At 46.4% G+C, this 22697-nt stretch overlaps 1 protein-coding gene across 1 annotated transcript in view; it reads right to left on the reverse strand.

Moving 5' to 3' along the window:
* Positions 1 to 22450, reverse strand: part of Tnfaip8l3 (TNF alpha induced protein 8 like 3) — a 44421-nt gene extending 21971 nt beyond the window's left edge. The window contains exon 1 of the mRNA XM_052760531.1: positions 22171 to 22450. Coding sequence (XP_052616491.1) covers positions 22171 to 22249 — 79 coding nt within the window. The 5' untranslated portion in view covers positions 22250 to 22450. The remainder of the gene's footprint in view (positions 1 to 22170) is intronic.
* Between the last annotated feature and the right edge of the window lie 247 nt (positions 22451 to 22697).

Genomic DNA, 22697 nt, shown 5'->3' on the forward strand with positions numbered 1-22697 from the left:
AGGTGTCTATCAAAGTAGAACCCGTGTTAATCAGTTCAGAATAAACAAACTGGCCTGTCAGGGCAGCCCTGAGCCCTGGAAGGAACTCGAAACAATGCATTTGAGGAACTAGCACCAGATGGTCTGGACTCAGTGGGTCCATGCAGATACCTGGCTTCCACTCAGGTGATTCCTCCAGTGAAAAGTGGATCATTCTCACGTCCCACGTTGTAGCACCATAACTGTGGACCCCCCAAACACAGCTTTTGTCTTATAGGGAACCTGAGTTTATTATGGAGCCATTTTGAGTGACCATGACCCTGAGAACATAGATTTAGATGACCCCAAATTCCATGTTCCCTGCTGTGGGTTCCCGACAGACAATACCAGGTTAAAGAATCTTCAGTCTGCTCCTCATTCTACCAAGGCTCTTTGCTTTTAAGTGCAAATACATACCTGATTTTATTAAACGCCTTCTTTGTGTCTGTTGAGAGTGTTTATCTCACAATACAGGACTTGAACAATCATAAATGTTTTAAACATAAATCATCCTTGCATTCCCATAATAATCCTTACCTGGTCTGATGTATGTAGTTAATATGCTGATGAATTTTATTAGTAGATTTAGTATTTGACATTTTTCTGGAACAAACTCTAGGGAAAATAAATTATAGCCTGAGGCGGTGGGAATTTAAGCTCATAAAACTGAAGATCCTGAAAGATCCTATAATCTGATTAATTCAACATGTAAAACCCCAGTTTAACACACACACACACATACACACACACACACACACACACACACACACACACACACACACACACACACACTGTAAATTGAACTAGAGAGGCTGGAACACATGCAGGAGAAGCCAGAAGCGAGACAGTCTTGTAGACAACAGGGCATCTTATTTAACGTTCACTCTAGTTTGTTTGTTTTTTTTTTTTTTTGGAACTGTGAATTTTGTTTCAGTCAGAAGCTGAATATGGAACAGCAGGAAAGGGACACTTGTAACACACTGCTTATGAGATCCCTCGTGTATATGCTGGAGTAAAACGGGAACTGGAGTAAAAGCCACATTGGGATATTCATGGTCACTCCTGTCAACATCAGACTTACAGGCTAACAGCCCGGAGGGAGGTAGTTCATAGTGGAAGATGAGATAGATGATCATCCACAGAGTCTGAGGTTGGGATCCTGGACTTCGTAGACTGGCTCAAAGGGCTGACCCGTTCACATTTCTGTGGTAGTAGAAGCCTGTCTTCCTGAAAGTTTCTCAGCAGTACTCCTTTTTGAGGCTGCCCTTCTAAATCAAACCCTCCCTCTGTTTCTAGGACAGTAAGTGGTCCAGAAAAATATTTGTAGACTTTACAGTAATGCAAAATAGTACCAATGAAAGGACGGTGCAGCTGACTACCAGGTAGTCTTTCCAGGACACCAAGAACAACTATTCCATGGAGTCGAAAGGCCAGAGCTGGTCTTGGAGTCACTCCTCAAAGACGGGGAACACAGACTATTCATCTGACTCAGGAACAGGGCAAGCAAGAGGACAGCTGGCTTCCTGTCCCCTGCTGAGCGCCCCAAACTCTCCTGGGTGACAATCTCTTCATGCTCCTGGTTTCTTGGTCTGCTAAATAGGGAAGCAGCCTGGAGTGTTCTGTGTTCTCAGGTTAATAGGGATCCCCTTCAGAATCAGCAGTTGAGTTTTCAGCCACAAAATCCACCACTGGGCACACACTAAACATGAGTGTTCCTGGTGGAGTGGGTCAGCAGCCATTCTTCCCTCCAAGGCGGATTTGCACTGTCCAGACTCCTCCTTCTTCTGTGGTCTTTAGACATGGGATGCTGCCTCCTCCTTTGAAAACCCTGTGACATGGACCTCAGAGCCTACAGCGTTCCTCTTCTATGGCTTCCCTCCAGAGGGCCTTCTCCCATTTTTTTCTGGGGCTCTTAACTCCCCCAGCAGACCTCAGCATATGCCAACCACAGAACAAGCCATTGGCAGGATCTCTCCTAAAGACTCTTCCTGTGCCAGCCTCAGCACCCACAGACTAAGCCACAGACGGTCAGCTCTGCCAGCCTCTGGCTTGAGCAAGCTGCCCTGTGCTGTCTACGGACCATGGAAACTTCAGCTCTATTCCTCCTGTTAGACCCCACTATACGGTGCACTCCATCTCCCCTAAATCAAAGTTTATAAACTCACCACAACGGCACTGTGCATCTTCTCCACAGGCCCACACAAGTCCTGCTACCCTTCTGAACAACACCCCGCCCCCCATAGAGCCTAGTCAGGGAATTCCCATTGGCTTTCATTTATTTGTTCCTTGGCAGTTCCAAGAGGAATATCCCTGACACATGGCAAACACTTAATAAACTTAAACCTCAAAAATTAAATAATGACTGGTCAGCACAAGAAGATATTCACGGAGGAGTAGTCTTGTACTTCCTCATTTTCACTCCAAATTCAAATAGTAACTGCTGCTGCCAGGGCCACAAATAGCCTTTTAAAAATACAATTGTCAAATACAATTTAATTGTTATAGCCAATTTTCTGTTTTTTTTTATTAATTGTTCATTTGATGGCAATCAGTGTGATATTTTAGTACATGTGAGCAGCATGTGCTGATCAAATCCAGCTTCATTTTACCCATACCCTCCTTCCCAACTTCTAGCACTCAATATTCTACATTCAAGTGGACTTGAAATCCATGTATGAGACACACACAGTGCATGGCACTTGCCTTAATGTACCTGGCTTATTTCATTTAACATAATGTCTTCTAGTTCCATCAATTCTGCTGCTAATGACAGAATTCTATTCTTCTTTATGGCTGAAAATTACTCCACACATACACATGTGCTTGCATACACACACCCCCACACACACAAATATGTATGCGTGTGTGCATGTGTACATTACATTTTCTCTATCCATTCATCAGCTGATGAGTACCTAGGCTGATTTTTATCCTGCCATTGTGAAAAAAAATCCATGAAAACATGGGTATCCAGGTATATCTGGCATGTTGACTTCATTTTCATTGGACATATAAGTAGAAATTAGACTGTTGGATGGTGGTGGATCTATCTTTAGAATTACTTTTTATATGTTTGGGTGTTTTCCTTGCGTGTATGACTGTGCACCAAGTATGTTCAGAGCCTGGATCCTCTGGGATTGGAATTATAGATGGTTTTGAGCCACCATGTTGGTGTTAGGAATGACCCCTGGTCCTCTGGAAGAGCAGCAAATGTTCTTAACCTACAAGTCATCTCTCCAGCTCCAATTTTTTAAAAAATATTTTAAAGGAGCTTCCATAAACTTTTCCATAGTACCTATAGTAATTTACATTCCACCCATTAGTGTATGAGAATTCATACTTTACTACATTTTTTGCCAGTATTTGTTATTTTGGGCTTTTTGACAACCATTCTAGCTGTACTGAGATGGCTTCTCATTGTGGTTTTGATTTGCATTTCTCTAATGGCTAACGATATTGAACACTTTTTAAAATATATTTGTTGGCCAATCAGATCATCTTGATTGTCCATGTGGGGTGTCTGAAGTAAGGGAGGCACTTTTGTTTGTCACTGTGTGTGAGTACGGAGTGCTACAGGCCTTCCTGGGCAGGTCTGCTAATTACCATGTGGTCCAGGACAAGAAACGCCAAGAGCTCCCTAAGATAGGTTCCTCAGTCTTTGACTGTGCTGGCCACCAGCAGCATGGAATCCTCCTAAGGGTTAGGGTCTTTGCTTTTGCTCTCCAGAAAGCTTTTGCTTTCTTCACAGATTTATGCAGATTCCCAGGCATGGCTCAGCCAGGACGCTGCACTAATGGCCTATCTTCTGTTCAGTTTGTCTGTCTCCAAGCTCTTGACCTGGCATCATACTCTCAACTATACCATGACCTTTCATACCAGGGCCCCCTCTATGACTCTACCCATTCTGTTCCCTATGCTAGGATATCCTACACTCTTCTCAACCCAATTCCTACCCAAGCTCAAGGGCTCTACTTGAAGGACCTCAGACTCTGGGAAAATTTTTCCTGCAATTCTCTGCCTTTAGGCATTAATCATGGCTAATCACCCATCACCTGGATGAACAACTTTACCTCCCACCAGTCTAAACTCCTTGAGAACAGAAATCATGGTTCATGCTCCCAACAGCTACAGCCAGAACTTGAAATACAGAAAACTACCGTTACATGAATGAATGTCTCTCAGTTCTGACGTGTATTAGAATCACATTAAGAACACCAATGATAACCTGCAGCTGGCATATACTTGGGATCCTGAAGCCTACTTCCTCCTCCCAGGGTCAGAGGTCCCTGCATTGTGCTCCTTAGTCAGTGAGGGGGTTGTAGCTGTCACATGACTCTCTAGGCTGATAAACTAGGGTTTTTTTAATTTCAAAATAATACAGGTATATTATTTCAAAATCAAACCAAATCTACAAAACTTATAACAAAATGAAACATCTCCTGACCCATCTCTGATGCTGGCTCCTTAGAGACAAACCACTTCAAGCTATTTCAGCTGTTTCCATGACTAATGGCCTCCACTATTTAAATTGTATGCTTAAACTTTTAGTTCTCGGTTTTATTTGCTTTTAACCTCATCCTACAGAAGGTGAAAATTTCATTGTCTTCTCTATTCGTTTTTCCATCTACCTTCTAATTTGGTTCTCTGTCAACATTTGGTTAAATCACACTTTGGCAGTTATATTATTATGATTTAGATAACATTCATAGCTTAGTCAGGATGTTCTCTGACTTCTGACTGCATTTCCTCTCTTACTCATCTTGTTTCCCAAGGAGTTAACACAGCTTGTCTATCTTCTGGTCCATTTCCTATCTATCAAGAGCTAACCCCCGCTCCCCGCCCCCAATTCCTTCCTAAGAGATACAAAGTTCTCAGTTGGTCAAATCCATCAACTACTTCTCCTTTTTGTCTTGGAAGCCCCTTGGGAAGCCTTGTGTCTGCTGCTAAGATCTGAGCACACTTTCCTCCATTCCTGGCGTCTCCCTCCCCCTCACCACTTCTCCTTGGCTCTGTCTCAGTTCTCAGATTCATGACTTCTCCTTTTTAGTATACTTCCTGGTCCAGTGGAGTACTCTGTTTGTTACTTTCTCATTTTTGTGACAGAATACCACACAGAAGCATCACAAGGCAGGAAGGGTTTATTCAGCCCAGAGGATTAGTCCATAGTTGCTTGGCCCCAGGAACTTGGGAAGAGTATCATGGCAGCAGGAGCATGCAGAGGGTAAAGAAACAGGCTGTTTACCTCTACCTACGGGCAGAGAGGAAGCAAAGAGAAAGGGAAGGGCAGAAAAAGAGAAACCTAAGGACACAGCCTTAATGATTTATTTCATCTACCCAGGCCCTACCGCCTAACATGTCCAGAGCCTCCAAAAACAGTGCTCCCAGCTCAGGACATCCAACACATGAGCCTGTAGGAGACATTATTTTCAAACCACATTAGGCACTTTGTCTAGAATACATACCGGCAAACATCTTAAAAAGCCAGAGAACAAAGTGTCAAAAGGCAAAATATAAAATTTTATGTAGGTTTTTAAATAAACATTTAAACTGTAACCATTTAAATGTAAAGGCACCAAAAAAAGGTAGAAATTATATTGCACCTGAGGACCTGTTGGCTGATTCCCAAGCTCTGGTGACTCTCCATGAAAGGGGTCATGGAAATTTCCCCTGTTTCTGAGATCTAGCATGTCTCACAATGACTTTATTCCATCTCCACACTTGATGGATGATTTAAATGGGTCCAGAATTCTATCAAAATTCATTTACCTCAAGCATGCAAAGGACCATCCAACTCTCAAAGTCGTGTTTTTAAAAAACTGCTACAGCGCTACAGGCTTCTTTTTATTCTCTGGTAGGCTAAGATTGTGACTTCAGAACCAGTCTCTAGAACCAGCCACTGTCCCTGGAGTTTCTACTCCTTCTCCTTTGTTTCTACTGGAGGGCTTGTGGGGCTGGGTAGGAACCCAGGGTCAAGAAAATGGGAGGGCCAGAGATGCTGTAGGGCAAAAGGAGACAGTACATCTATAGTAATCTAAAGATTTGGGAGTCTGAGGCTGGAGGATCACAAGTTGAAAGCCAGCCAGTCTGGAAAACATAATGAGACCCTTTCTTAAAAAAGAAAAGCCCAGTGGCGGGGAATGGGGGGTGTGGTGGGGGTGGGGGTGGGGGAAGACACTGACCAGATGGTTCACCTGGTGACAGCATTCACTGTCAAGCCTGATGACCTGAGTTCAATTCCTGGAACTCATGTAGTGGAAGGAGAGAAGTGACTTCTGCAAAGTTGTCCTCTGGCCTCCACATCTGTGCCATGGCATGTGCAAACACTCTGCTACCACTCACCCCCTTTCTAACCATAGGGTCAGACGCTCTTAGTCCTTGTCCAGCCTTGCTCAGCCACTCTCACCAGATTATGACAATTAGACAGATACGAATATATGAGAGACAGAAGAGGTTTACACATGCTAAGCAAGTCTTCTAACAGCTATAGCTCCTATCCCTTCAGATTCTTTCTTTCTTATTTATTTATTTAGATAGTTTCTTACTATATTGTCCAGCGTGATTTCAAACTCCCGGGCCCAAGTAATCCTCCTGTCTCAGCCTCCCAAGTGCTGGGACTACAGGTCCTCATCACCATAATGAACTTTAGAGATTATTTTTAAATGTGTAAATGTGTATGTCTGTATAATTGTATGCTACATGTGTGCAGGTGTCCCCAGAGGCCATAAGAGCCTGTGAGACCCTTGGAAGCTAGAGTTACAGGCAGCTGTAAGCCACCCAATCTGGATGCTGGGCACTGAACACCCAATCTGGATGCTGGGCACTAAACACCCAATCTGGATGCTGGGCACTGAACACCCAATCTGTATGCTTGGCACTGAACACCCAATCTGGATGCTGGGCACTGAACACCCAATCTGTATGCTTGGCACTGAACACCCAATCTGGATGCTGGGCACTGAACACCCAATCTGGATGCTGGGCACTGAACACCCAATCTGGATGCTGGGCACTGAACACCCAATCTGGATGCTGGGCACTGAACTCCCAATCTGGATGCTGGGCACTGAACTCCCAATCTGGATGCTGGGCACTGAACACCCAATCTGGATGCTGGGCACTGAACACCCAATCTGGATGCTGGGCACTGAACACCCAATCTGGATGCTGGGCACTGAACTCCCAATCTGGATGCTGGGCACTGAACTCCCAATCTGGATGCTGGGCACTGAACTCCCAATCTGGATGCTGGGCACTGAACTCAAGGCTCTAGAAGAGAAGCAGGTGCTCTTAACTATGTAGCTATCTCTCCAGCACCAAAGAGTTTAAAAAATATTTATTCTTTGAGAATTTCATATGTTTATACAATATCTCTGGAGCATATCCACAACTCAGTTCATCTCTCCAACTTTCCGCAGGACATATCCCCATCACATCTCCCTCCCAACTTCATGTCCTTTTTTTAAACACTCTGAGTCAGATCTACTCATATGAACATAGGCATGAGGTTATCCACTGGGGCCGAGGGACCTCCCTGTGGCCACACTCCTAAAGGAAAGTGACTCTTCCACCCCTAACAGTTGTCAACTGCCAGTGTCTTTTCAGCGAAGATGGGGCATCAGGAGGCCCTCCTCAGCCCACGCTGGAATTCTTAACTGGCTTGATCAAACACAGATCTTGCCCCGGTGACCACTGCTGCTGTGAGCCCATGTGTGCAAAAGCCATGTCATGTCCAGTGGACAGCATTTCACAGCACTCCCCCCCCCCCCCCCCACATCTTCTAGCTCTTACACCCTGTGTCTCCTCTTACTCCGTGTCCCCTGGATCTTGGGGAGGGTTGACATAGATGTCTCACTGACTTAGTTAGGGTTTCTGTTGCTGTCAAGAGACTCCAGGACAACAGCAACTCTTACATAGGAAAACATTTCATTGGAGGTGCCTTACAGTTTCAGAGGTTTAGTCCATTGTCGTCATGGCAAGAAGCATGGCGGCATGCAGGCAGACCTGGTGCTGGAGAAGGAGCTGAGAGTTCTACGTCTTGATCCTCAGGCAATAGGAAGCAACTGTGACACTGGGCACAGCTTGGGCATAGGAGATCTCAAAGCCCGCCCCCCACAGGGACACACTTCCTCCAACAAGGCCACATCCACTCCAACAAGACCACACCTCCTAATAGTGCCATTCCCTATGGAGGCCATTTTCAACCCACCATACCCCCACCCATCACTGGACACTCACAGTTGCTTATTTTCAGGTTTTTAAGGCAGAAATTCACCCCCAGAGAGATTATAGAGTTTTTTTCTTCTCTGTTCCCCCACACACACTTTTAACCCTGGGCCGTGTGCATATTAGGCAATTCTCTACTAGTAAGCTCTATCCTAGAGAGTTTTCTAAGCTCTACGTCTAAACAGTTTTTAACAGCAAAACAAAACACTGAGAATGGTTGGAAACAGATCTCCTTGCTCACCTGTGAACCTTGGCCCATCCTGCTACTGGGGGAGAAGAAAGCCTGGGGTAGGGGTATGAGTGTGTATGCTGCTGGTCTCAGGAGGAGCTGCATGTTATTCTTAGCACAACATATGCTTCTCTAGGAATTTACCTCCATCAAAACCATTCTTTTCCTTATACTCTGTGCTCTCTTGTTTTAAAAGTCAAGTTGGTTATATTCACTTATGAACAATAGAATAACTGCTTCCGGTTCTTGTTGTTTGTTGTTGTTGTTGTATGTGTGCCTGCACTGGTGCTGTGAAGGAGTTTCCTCCAAGACTGAAACATTCCATCCTGCCGAGAAACTCCTTAAAGCAGAAATGAAACAACTCAAAATAGCTTCAGGAAGTCCCTGAAACTGACAAGCTCACTGGGCACCTCTCTCCCAGGAGTAAAATGACTGCTGAAAGCCACTCTCGGGCAATTAAGGTGCAAAGCTTCAGAGACCAGCCGAGCTGCCTGCCTGCAGGCTGTGCAGTGTATGACAGGCTCCCAGCTTTGTGAGCTGTCACCCATGCTGGGGTGGGTTTTGGTGATGCACCTGCCTTTGAGTCATTTCTGCCCCTGTAAGTGACCCCAGTAAAACTCACTAAGTTGGGATTTTGGTGGCATCAGGTGTGGGCTCCCTATCTGGGGTGAGTATGCATATGTGTTGTGTCTCCTTGGGAAAAGTCCTCTCAAACAACAACTGGAGATTCAACCCAGGGCCTCACCAACGCTAAGCGAGTGTTCTTAGTCATGGGCCACACCCCGGCCCCTAGATATCGTCTTAATAAGCAGGGGACTAAGTGATGGAACTGCTTACTTTGATTTCCACTTGAAAACTGAACGAGCTTCTTTACGTGGAAGAGAGAGTTCTCTGTGGAGTCTATTACAATTTCATATTTAAAAATGCATAAAATAAGCCATTTTTTTCACATCATAAATCAACAAAGTAAGTATAGACAAGAAATCCTGGCCAATAAGGAATGCTAATCCTTAACAGTGATTGAGAGAAATTTAAAACTGTTTTAACAATGCTGGTAAAAGTGAGTATTGCTTTTTCCTACCAGCTTCCTGATAGGCTGCCTTTGTTTGGTAGGCTGGAGTAGGACAAGATGGAGGCAGAGGACAGTAAAGAATACTGGGCTTACAATATTATCTCTTATTTTCAAGCTTCAAGATGCACAATAAACCCCTCAGTCAAATTTCTATCAAACTGCTTCAGAAACAGACACTATTTCTACAAATTTTACTCACTGTCACACAACTCCTCAATGATGAATTTGTTTTAGAATGATGGAATAATGGTAGAGGTGAGAAGCCTATAACATAATAATAACATAATCTGTGATACCGAATTTTAAATGTTCTTTTCTCCCCTAATTTTAAATGTAATAAAATATAAAGGCAAAAATATAAGCAAAAAAAAACCTGAAGATGAAAGTCAGTCCTAATTAGGATAAAGTCAAGGATAGAGAAAGTCTTGGAGTGGAGGTGGGGCCAGGTGTCCACACTGCTGGCCAGCAAGATGCTGCAAGGCTGTGCTTCAAGAGAGCCAAAAGAACAGAGACCACAGGCTCCCCCAGTAGGTCCTATCAAGCTCCAGTACCCATGGCCAGACTGTGCTCTGGGATCTATAAACTCACCATCAATCTGACTGTCTACACTTCTCCATGGCCAAGTGTGCTCAAGGAAGAGGGTGAGACAGAGGCCCCGGAGGAAGAGGGGAGTCAAAGCCGGGGGACAGTGGGAGGGAGAGGGCTGAGGGCAGGAGTGGGTTCACTCCCTCCAGCACCCATGGAGAAATGCTGAGAGGGAGAGGAGGGACTGGAAGAAGTCAGCATCCAGGGAAGAGGCAGGAGAGAACTGGAAAGATTGCCAGACAGTCAGAAGGAAGAGCCATGAAAATGGACATGGGTCACATTTGGATTTTATTTTAACTCCCACGTTTCACAAACGGTTGTGTGCATAGTTGTGTACATATGCATATGTTCATATATCCCTATGAACACATAAACAAAACTGAGATAATAGATTATTAAACTTTCTTTGTGAAGTGCAATAATGCAAATTCTTCTCTATATCCTTAAATATCCTTCAAACTAACTTTTCTTAAGAAAGAGCTTAATGTTGCACTGTCTGTACTCACCAAGTGTTTAATGTATAATTGTCATGTATTTAATGTGTAAGCGTCATGGACTTAATCGTTCAGTGACTGTTCAGTGAATCATTTGACTGAATATTGAAATTGTTTATTTTTGAGTTTTGTCTTTCTTCGGGGTCATCAGTTTAAAATAGTAAAAGTACACCCCACAATTTGTGATTGGGATGATGTAACCCTCCCGACACTGTCTGTTCATTGTAAACTGAGGTTAGTAATAGCTGCTTCACCCGTGTCTTGATTTTGCTACGAGGTGAGGTCCTATGTTCTTGTGTGTTCATGCTGAGGCTGTCATCAGAGCTGGGGAAAGATGAAAGAAAAGCAAGACCCAAGATATGGGTATCTCAAGGACTCTGTGGTCCAGGGAAAGAAGGCCTCTGGCTGATGAGTCCTGCTCAGGACCAGACTGAGTTAGACCACTTAGGGATCTTCAGCGTTGTGCTATAAGAATGAGTGGTATTTCCTTAAGGGAAGGGTTTTGTCAAAGAACAAAGTCAACCACTCTACCTCGGGGTGTTGGTACAGGAAAGAAAAAGGTACTGCAAGGAATACAATAGCAATAATTAAGGAAGGGGACAGGCGTATCAGGATTCCAGACGAATTAGTCAAAGTAAAAAGGAAAAGGAGTTAAGGCAATTGAGGTTTAATTTTCACCTCGTACTACTCTGGGCCTTGTACAAAGTTAGCTCTCCCTGTTTCTTTGATGAGATTGAATCAGTGAATTAGGAAGTTAATTCCTAAAGAGAGAGAAGCTTAACATAAGGAAAGTCATTTCCCAGTTTCCTTACAACAAATCTAATCCTTTAAATAAAAAAACAAAAACCATCTCAGGAGAGATCCGACAGAGCTGGAGAACGAGGGGCCGATACACTTCTTGAAGCTAACATCTACTAAGGCACAAAGCAAATCAGCCCTGTGACAGCTGTGTTGCTGGGTATTAGTGGCACGTCTCAAACACTCCTCAGGCGTTACAGATAGAAAAAGTAGTCATCCTAGAGGTACATTTAGGGTTCTTCTGAGAAAAGGGAAAGAGCCCGGCCCAGGGGAAGGAGATGCTAGGCAGAGCGTAGGTGTGGGCCATTGATGTGGGATGGTCTATATGTCAAATGTGTTGCTGATTGGTCAATGAATAAATCACTGATTGGCAGTGGCCAGGCAGGAAGTATAGGCGGGACTAACAGAGAGGAGAATGGAGAGAACAGGAAGCTGGGTGGGGGAGACACTGCCAGCCGTCATCAGGATAAGGAAGATGTAAAGTACCGGTAAGCCACAAGCCACGTGGCAAGGTATAGATTAATAGAAATGGATTAATTTAAGCTGTAAGTACAGTTAGCAAGAAGCCTGCCACGGCCATACAGTTTGTAACCAATATAAGTCTCTGTGTTTACTTGATTGGGTTTGAGCGGCTTGGGACTGGCGGGTGAGAGAGATTTGTCCTGACTGTGGGCCAGGCAGGAAAACTCAAGCAACAGGCCATGGTAGCCAGTCTTCTGGCAAATGTGCCCATAATAGGAAACCCAAGAGCAGAGAGGGAGGTGAGGGGGTTAGTTTTCGTCAACTTGACACACTTAAATACACCCTGGAAGCAGTAATCACCATTAAAGAACTCCCTCCAGCAGATCATCCTGTGGGCAGGTCTGTTGAGCATTTTCTTGGGTGCTAGGAGGGCTCAGCCCACTGTGAGCGATACCATCTCTGGGCACACCAGCATGAGCTGTGTGAGAAAGGTAGCTGAACATGAGCAGGAAGCAAGCCAGCAGGAACATTCCTCTGTGGTTTCTGCTTCAAGCTATCACCTCTAGCTCCTGCCTTGGCGCCCCTCAACGATGGACTACAAGCTACAACAAACCCTCTCTTCCACAAGTTTCTTTTGATTGTGGTGTTGAGCACAGCAACAGAAAGCAGACTAGCACAGATACTGGTATCAGGAACGGAGGGTATTGCTCCAAAGGACCCAACCAAGTCGTTTGGGGGTGAGGAATGTGGGAAGTATTTGAAACATTAGGCTGGAAGTTCTCCAAGTTGAATGAGCTGTTTGGGGAACTTGGAAGATGATGCAGTGCAGACAATGGAGGCCTGGCTGGTGATGTTTGAGAGGGAAGCAAACACCATCAGGGTTGTGCCTACGATATTATGAAGTGAGAACCTGTGGTTTCTAGTCAGCTGAGACTGGAGAACCAGATGTGACTGACAGAAGACCAGCACCACTGAAGTGAAACCTCTGCTTTACTGGGACAATTGGTGCTGGTTACCTGGGGCTGAAAATCAGCTGTCGTTAATATGACAGCAGCATCGCGAAGGCAACATCTTCTGGGGATTACGTTCTCAAAACAAGCGCACATAAGCTGTGGGCCAGTAGGCGACAAGAGATTCCTGTCAAGCTAGCAGCAGAACTCGGCAAATAACGTGTCTCTCACAGGGGACGGGCTTTGAAAACACGAAGGGGTCGCAGAGAGCAGCTGAAGGCTCTCAGAGTCAGAATCTCTTTGGAAGGTCCTTGGTGAAGGTGCATCCCTGGTTACAATGGAGACCCCAAGACACTGGAGATGCCAGGACTGAGAAAAGTCTGCCAGGGAGGTATAGAATACAGCCAACCTGAGCCTAGATGATAAGCTGTGTGTGATGCAGATGGGAGAACCGGAGACATGGAGCTGCCCAAGCCCTTTGGGGCCCAGAAAATCTTGAGTGAGTCCCAGATGTTGGGTTTACATAAATGTAATTGTTCCTATGGACTGGTTCCTCCCTCTTGGAGCAAGAAAATATTTAACTTTTTTTTTTTTTATTTCATAGGCTCATATAGTTAAAAAGACTTTGAATATTTAATAGAAATATTAAACTTTTAAGCTGCTGGATTTTTTTTAAGACAGTGGAACTTTTAGATGTACTATATTTTGTTGTTGTTGTTGTACAATTCAACAAATGGAATATCAAATCATGGGAAGTTTAGGAAATGCCATCATACGATGACACTTATGAACTCAGGACTTAAAAACTAGGGAACAGTCAGTTTTACCAATCTGAGAACTCAGCTAACACTTAAAAGACGGGATAAAAAGGAAGAAAAGGCTGTGGGTACTTTATTCATGGTATAAATTAACTCCACATGGAATACAAGAGCTTGTGCTTAGAGAAAAACCCTCCTGTATATAAAGGCTGAAGTCTGAATTGTAAGATTCTGAGGAAAAGGTGACCTCCTATAGAGAAAACTTAACCCTTTTTCCTTGGCTGTATATTCAAATGTATCCATGGCATGCTTTCCTAAGTTCTTAATGGGCAAAGTAGGCTCCCAACATCCACTTAAACACAGAAAGTTTACTATGTTTTATATTGATAGCAACATGAGATCTTGGAGACACACAGGAAAAGGAAGGTTATGGTGTGAAGTGATGTGTCTGTATATTAAAGTTGACAAGGAGTACATTGTACTGGTTAGTTTTTGTCAAGTAGACACAAACCTGAACCTAACTTGGGAAGAGGGAATCTCAATTTGAGAATTGCCTCCATCAGACTGGCCCGTGGGGATGTATGTGGGGCATTTTCTTAATTGCTAATTGATAAACAGAGCCTAACCCAGTTCGGATGATCCCATCCGCAGGCAGGTAAGCCTGAGCTGTGTAATAAGAAAGGCAACTGAGGAAGGAAGGAAGGAAGAAGCCAGTAACCCGTGTTCCTCCATGGTCTCTGACTTAGTGCCTCCAGGCTCTTGCCTCCTGCCTTGGCACCCTTGATGGTGAACTGTAACCTGTAAGCCAAATAAATGCCTTCTTCCTCCAGGATGCTTTTGGTCTGTGTTTTATCACAGCAACAGAAAGCGAAGTTAGGACACAGGTTGCTAAGTCAGACCCTAGAATAATTACAAGCCTTTGGGTAAAACACACAACTACATATAGTTTTAGGGAAGAATACTGGAGTCAGAGGACCTAGCCTACAATCCCAATTCTCAGCCTGCCTGGCTTGCAACCAGATCAGGTCTGGTGTTTTATTGTGCTTACATCCATGGGTACACACTAAAGAACGGGGACCCTTGTTCTCATATAAACACACTTCCCAAATAAATCTGTTTTTCAGCTCTTCAGGATTGCCTTGGGATAACTATTTCCTTGGGGAAAGCATATCTATTCTTCGGGTCCTGTCTAATATTCCTCTTTGCTCTATTCTTACATGATCTAGTGTGAGTTTACATTCCTATGACCCCCGAAAATAATGTTCCTAAAAAGTAGCAACTAAACTATGGTGCTAGACACCCAAAGCTAGGTTATAAGCTCCTTTTCTTGATAAATAACCCAGTTCTTGGCATTTTGTTATGGCAACAGAAAGCAGACCACTGGGACAGCCTTCACCAGTCCATTCTGTAGCCCATGTGGGTTGATCCTTACCCATGTGCCCATGTGTTATGACTAATGCAGAGTATGTCTATAATGTACAGCAGGGCTTGTGGAGAAACAATGTCTTAACTAATAGAGGAGGCCCAGTTGTCAGGGTTCTGGGTACTGGGGGAACTGAGCAGGATATGCAAAGCAACCTAGTGACACCTGTCAGTCTAACACACGGTCCTGGACTTAGGGCCAATCTAACACACGGTCCTGGACTTAGGGCCAATCTAACACACGGTCCTGGACTTGGTCTGGCCTCATCTCACTCACAGGCTGCACAATTTTGAGACAGTTACTTACACACTGTGCCTCTATTTCCTTGCCTAGAAAATCAGGCTGTTCCTAGTATTCAACCCAGAAGGAGGGTTAGTTTAAGACTGAATGCCACAGGAATAAGTAACCACATCCCTAAGACATTATAAGGACTTAGGTAAAATTTAAAAATTAAGTACCGTTCTAGGGCTGGACTTTGGGTGGCCAAAACCATCCTCCTGTCTGTCTCTTGTTTTACCTCTTCAGGTCTGCTCTTCTCTCCCCTCAGAATCCCTCATGCCAGCCTTCGCTCGCTACCTTTCTTCATTGTATCCCACAGAAACCAAGGAAGCAGGATGCCAAGGCAGCAGCAATAAACAGCTGCAGAAACAGCACCTTCCTCCCGTCCCCAGTTCGATTCCCTATTTTACAGCCTTCCAGCTGAACTGCAGGCCCCACATTGGGAACAGGGAACACACATGTGTGCTCACCAGTCACAGCACTTCCTGTCTCACACCAACAGTGGCTGCCTCTACCACACGAGAAATAAACTGGAGGTCTCCCCCAAAGCTGTGTGCCGTGACTAAATTTCTTCCATCTCGGTCTAGCGCAGTTCACAGGATGCATGTTTTACTTCTGAAATAGAATCTAGCAGCCAGCGGCGGCCTCTGTGGTTTCTCTAGTTTAGGCAATATTGGACACCACCGAAGTGCCTCCTTTTCTTCCCAGACAACTGAACTACAAAATCCTGGTTTCTATTAGGGTGTGTCCAGCACTCTCTGTGCTGCCAAGCCTTCCATTTTTATAGTCTGTACGCGGGGAGATTTTCCATGAACAGCCTCAAATTTATTCCCAAGCAATGATGTCTAAGAAACTCAGTAAGCATTTAACCAAAAAGAACATTTCTGATGGAAAACAAAAGTAGCATATTTTTATGCCTTAACAGAGATGGGAGTGGAAGGGTATGCATTCATCTTCTATGGTTTTTGTCCTGTGAGGGGCTGTTAAATGAAGTTTATTCTTTAAATTCTCTCCTTTTTCATTCCTTCTCTACCTCCCTTTCTTCCCTTTCCTCTCTATGGTGTTGGAAATCAAACCCAAGCACTTATTCATGCTAGGCAAGCACTCTACCACCGAGAGACACCCTCATGTTTTCTTACAGACTTACGTAGACTACACCCCAAACACCCACCTACACAGACATTTTATATAAATTACAGGCCAAGTAACTGAAAAACTAAACACAATTATTTATAGAGTATCTTTCTAGAGATTTAAACGTGGATTAAAGTAGAAGCTAGTGGTAATTGTGGAGGAGAATGAACCCATTAGAGAAAGTGCTAACGGAGAGCGTGACAAGGATTTCATTTGGCCGGCAAATGAAAACACAGGTACCATATTTCCTTAAAGAGAAAACTAACGCGGGAAATGGTTTCATATGTACATATTCATACACACTATTTCAGAAACTTCCCATGAGAACAAATCCTCCACTACATCCTGCTGGGACTGCCCAGTTTCACAGATTCAGTTTGGAGTAAGTCCTTCCTCCACCTGGCATGCTGCAAACAGTATGCTTCTTCTCTCCCTTCCCCTCACCCCTTCTTCTACAGATATGGATCCCAAAAGAAATTCAAAACCCAAATCAAACCAAACCAGCCCTCCCCCTGCCAACTTCTGCGGTGTGCTTCCTGGAGAAACAACCCACTACCCACGCACACATACATGACTCTATCTACCCAGCCATCTAGCAACCTGCCACTGGGTTTAGGGCACATAGGTGGTCTGGGGGTGGGTGATACCGATGAAAAGGAGCCAGCTCTAACCCTTAGGGAGCTCGCGAATAGAACAGCCCCGTACAGGAACAATCATAAAATATTGACTATTGTGGCCAGTGCTAAGGAAGACTACAAAAGAGACTGCCAGGGATATAATCCCCGGCAAGAGACATCTAGAATCTTCACACACTATAGCCATCAGGATCCCTAACATGCTTCCCCCATGCAATGTCCAACCCTGGGCGACAGAACAGACTGTTGTCTCTCTTCACAATTCCTCGTCATTTCTAACAGAGTCCAAGACAGTGCAGAAATAGCCCAACACTGTAAACAAAGCCCAAGACAACACAGTCAACAGTACTACTGTATAAGGAAGGCTTCTGCCACTGGCCGGGCCTTCAGTGTAAAGCTCCCGGGAAGTCCCTCCAGATGCTCAGATGTCTATTAAAACTTCATCCATAGAATCTGAGGATATGCAGAAATACAAGACAAGTTCCTGACCATCAAAGAGCTACAGCTCATTGTGTGGGCAGGACAGAAACCAGTTCAGGCTTCAAAAACAGGAACAAGAAAAGGAACTTGACAAACAGCCAAATGGTACAGCATGCCTAGGCCATCTCTGTCTTCAGCTGGCCGGTTCCCTCACCATTAATCTGTCAGCAAAGAGTGGTTAACAGCCACCACCATTAACCCAACACTGGGAACCAGCAGACCCCCTAACACTCACAAACAAACGCACCTGCAGAGTTTCCTTTAGATCCAAAGAAAAGATCCTTCAAACAAAACATTGCTGTCAAGTGCCTGAAGGAACATGGTTCTGGAGAACACTGGCGGGGTCCAGAGTCAGTCCCCAGCATTTCTCTGCCTCAACCAGCCCACTCTCAGCCCAGGCCAGCACTGTCTCCTTTCCATCTCCCTTCACTGCTCTGGTGCCATCTGTAACTACCTTCTGCTGCTGCCCCTCAGTGCCATTTGCATCCCCCTCTGTGTCCTGCATTCCCCGCCACTGCCCTCTCCAGTGTTGGGTTCATCCTCTGAAAGCAGAGTCTCAATAATCCCTGCATTTCTTCATCTCCGCAAGAAGGGATGTCTGGAGATGGCTTTCTGGTGGCCATGCCTCTGTCCAACACTCATGGGACACCCCTTCCCAAGTTTTCAAGACTTTCTAGTTAGTCTGCCCTGGACTGACTTTATTTTATTTCCTGTGAACTCCCAGGATCCCAGCTGCCTCCCTGTTGACCTGTTCCTCTGCTCAAACAATCTAGCTCCTGGAGTGTCTGTCTCCTGACAATTTACTGCATCTACCTATTGCTCATCACACGGACCGAGCTGAGGAGCCAGCGAAATGGGAAAGGCACTTGGGACCTGCCATTTTCCCAGTCCTTTTTTCTCTAGAAGCAACCATCCCCCACACAGACTCCATCACATGGAAGTGCTTTTCTGCAGCACCTCCTCAGGTACAATCAGCCTGACTCTCCTGGACCAGGGAGTCGGGGGTTCAAGAAGCCCTTTGCCTTTGGCTGAGTAGACAGACTCTCTGGGTTTTCCAAGCCAGAAAGGAAAAGACTGATATCGCTAATGCTACTCCCCTGTCACTTCTTAGGGACGATTCTCATTCCCTTTAGAATTAATACATCAAGCCTAGGATTTCTGAGCGATGGATGATAGATTTGCCCACCGGAAGACTGCCAAGTTGAGTCTCGGGAGCAAATCCAGTGTTCCATAATCTCTGCTGCTTTCCTAATCACAGACGGAGCCACAAAATGACAGAAAAGCAGGAGGGATGCAGGCAGCTGGCTGACATACAAACATCACCCTGTGCCTCCTGGAGGGGGGATTTCTACAAATATCACCCTCAAACATCTTCTCCCCAACCCCCCCCCCCCCCCCGAGCCAGGGTGTCTGTTACTCAATGAGTCTATGCCGAATAAAATGGGAGGAGCTTTCAAAGTGTCTCTCTTAAAGCTGTAAAAGGCAAGAAGTCTACAGAAACTGCCTCGCTCCTTGCCGAGAGGTGACCACCATGGGCAAGTTCAAGAGGGACATGAATACCTCCTGTATCTCCTGCCGCCTGGGCAGTGGTAAGAGGTTTATGGGGTGAGACCAGCGCTGGGGGGAGACTGCCACCCCTTTTCCATCTGGAGTAGCACAACACATGGGAGCTCCCATCTCTCCATCCGCAGGTGGACTGGCTGAGGTGGCCTCTGCCTTTTACAATGACCCCTAGAGCCAAAGAGAGGACGGTGAAAGCAGGGGGTCACCATGTCCCCATCTTGATGAGCTTGAAGGGGAGTGGAGGTGAGGAGTAAACTAAAAATCCCCCCTGCACTCACGTGTAAGCTGAGAAGACAATTCAAAATCCCATCAGCTAATGAGTGGAATCATGACAATTATATTGAATATATATATATTGAATACACACACAGACATATATATATTATATATATATAATATATATATAATATATATATATGCCTTGCAATTTTTACTCTACAAGGCACTAGGATCAATTATTTAATGGGGTTCTTAGAGATAACCCAGTTGGGTAAAGTGACAGCTGCCATTTACTGAAATGGCCAAGAACACTTTCCAGGTGTTATTTGCTAAGGTGGGAAGAGAAGTAACTCGCCCCGAGGGTGACACGAAGGCCTTTCTCATTCTGGAGTTTATTTTCTTGACCTTATCAAGGACATCTTACGTGCAGAGGAGGTGGCAGTCCTTACAGCTCAACTCCCTACAAAGCAGGCATGTGTGCGTGCACAGGAGCTCACTCTGCCGTCTTCCCCAGTTACAGGCTCCCACCTGGAGGAGATCCACTTTCTCCTTAGGACGAAGGTCAGCCTCCATGGGTGAGTGTCTGCCACTGAAGTTGCCCCTGACTCCGCAAAAGCACTGTCCGTTTGTCAGGATGCAAGCAAAGCGAGCTGGAGAAACAACACTAATTCTGGAGCTCTGTCACAAAGGGGAACACTTTCAGACTGAAAATAATGAGTGAGACTAAATGCCATTTGGCATAATGGCTCATGACATTAAAATAAATGTTCAAGTCGTGAGATTCGAGCACACAAGGAAAGAAGAAGTGACTGCAGGAAACAGTAAGATGCCAACAAATGGCGACAGCTTGTGGAAGCTGGCTGCCCTACTGTTGAAGGCGCATCTGACCGGAGTGATGATGCGCGCTGCTACCGTGCATTGCAGCAACCTTCTCACACAAACTGTCAGTCACCTGGACAGAGCTCAGAACTGCAGCAGGTCGGGGTGGTGGGGCATACCAGCATGTGCATGTACCCTTTCTCTCCCTTTTCCCTTGACTACCTGGAGTCTCCCCTGCCCCCTCCTCCTTTTTAAGGAATTTCCCTGCCCTCCCCCCCCCCCGCGCCGCCCCCCCCCACCCCCATCTCCTATCTTCCACCCATAGAATAAGTTGGTGGACGGTGGCAAAGTTACCGAGATTGCTGAAGTGCCCGTGACAACATGTCTGGCGTCCGTCTACTCCAAGCTCTGGAAATATACTTAGATACTCACAGATACCTATTAAATACTCCTATTGGATTACATGATTAGAGGAGATCCAAAAGCCACCTGAGAAGCAAAATCTTGGAGCCTTAAAGTCACAGAAAAACACATGCGTGCAAAAGGTTGGCGTGTAGGAACGACATCCACACATACTACACCGACAGGAGCCCTCGCACAGCCATTGGAATCCTCACGCACCTCCCTTTCTGCTTACCCTGCCCCATGAAACCTCCGCACTCTAAGTTGTGGACCATAGCCACCCTCTTAGGAGTAAGCACCAGCTCAGAAAGGTAAGTTCCAGGGCCCATGGCGAGGACTCTGAACAAGCCCTTTAATGAACCTCGACCTCTGCAAAATGGAGATTAAAAAATTAAAAACAGTGGTGGCGCACGCCTTTAATCCCAGCACTCGGGAGGCAGAGCCAGGCGGATCTCTGTGAGTTCGAGGCCAGCCTGGGCTACCAAGTGAGTTCCAGGAAAGGCGCAAAGCTACACAGAGAAACCCTGTCTCGAAAAACCAAAAAAAAAAAAAAAAAAATTAAAAACAAACGAGAATAACCCCCCCAGCCCCCAGCTAGAGGTCATCCTACCCTGATTCCTAAACATGTGTTTCCTACACCCACGCCTGATCTAACAGGCCTTCCACCAATAGGTCCTCACTCTTGGCACTCCAACATGCCTTGGAAAGTGTGAAGATTGTGTATAGGTTTGTGTGAGGAGGCTCCCAGCAGGCAGTCACAGTCTGTGGGGCAAGCAAACTTTCAGGGCTGTGCTAGGTGCACAGAACTATGCTTGCAGATAGAAAGTGAGAGATCCCGAGCCTGGACCCCGGGTGAGGGCCGGGAGGGGCGGAGCTGGCTGGTGGAGGTAGGCTAAGCCTGGTGGAAAATAGACCCACGGTCGTGGGCAGCTTCCTCCTGTTGCTCAGTACTGGGAAAAGGCGGAGGAGGACATTCATTTCTCTCCTAATAAGCAGCCACCTATCCTATCGCTTCCATAACTATTGATTATTAATAGCCCGTGGCGCCTCTTAAAGGGGAAGGCCAGCTCTGCGTGCTACGGAGGTCCAGGGCCCTCCACCGCTAGCCACGCCGCCACAGGGATGGGCTAACACTTCTGCACCGACTTGCCCAGCAGTCTCAAGAACCGCAGACACAAGCCGAGCCAAGAGTCCTGAGTTCTACCCACGGGTCTTTTCTTCCCACCGACTCTGAAGCATGCACGACCTCACAGCCCCCAGGATGGAGGACCCGGCAACACACGGAAAGTTACTTCAAAAGGGTTGCGCCGGTTTCCGCAGAAAACTACGAGACTCAGATTTCTCGAGCCCTCCCCCACCCCACCCGGCAGTGCGCCTCAAGGCCGCCCCTGAAGACCCCGCCACAGTGCGATCCATGGGCAAATGTCCCTCCCGTCCCTCCGACGCACCTAAGTGCAGTGGGGTAGGAGGATGCCCCAAAGCCAGATCCCAGTCTCGGTCTGCAAGAGCTCAGGCTGCTAGGGGACCGGCCTCCTGCCCCGCAGTTCCGAGAAATACTCTCTATTTCCTACGCTGGCCTCCCCTCCTCTCCAACCCCAGTCCTCCCGGCAGGGTTGCCCCTCGCTACCTGCAGCAGTCACAGGCTCGCCCTCGCTCTGCTCTCCAGAATCTGAATCCATACTGTGGGCTTCCGCCCGCCCGCGCATCCACCACCGCCCGCCTGCGGGGCGCTGGGGCCGGCGTCCCAGCTCGGATGGCCGCGCGGCACACTCGGTATGGGCTGCAAAGAGTCTGGAGCCGGGACGGTGCAGAGTGGGCAGTGTGTGGCCAGACACTAGGGCCAGGGGGCGGCTCCGCAGAGGCCAAGCCTGCTCCTGTGGCCCGCCCGCCGCCCGCCCGTGCTTGCACGCGAGGGTAGTGGGGCGGGGGGGGGGGGGGGGAGCAGGAGGGGGACGGGAATGGTAGGACGCGAGGGAGGGGGAGGAGGAGTGTCCAGTGCCCCACGGCTCCTGGCTGGGATTAAGTAGCCTGGGTTCTTCTACGCCCAGAGCCCTGGAATGGGAGCTTGGCGAGGTGGTGCGGGTCCTGGAAGTCAGAAGTCCTCTCTTTGGGTGTGGCAAAGTTTGCAAGATTCTTCAGTGAAAAATCACTTCT

Source organism: Peromyscus californicus, unplaced genomic scaffold (genome assembly GCF_007827085.1).
Source record: "Peromyscus californicus insignis strain IS unplaced genomic scaffold, ASM782708v3 Scaffold_11__1_contigs__length_118956290, whole genome shotgun sequence".
Lineage (NCBI taxonomy): Eukaryota > Metazoa > Chordata > Mammalia > Rodentia > Cricetidae > Peromyscus > Peromyscus californicus.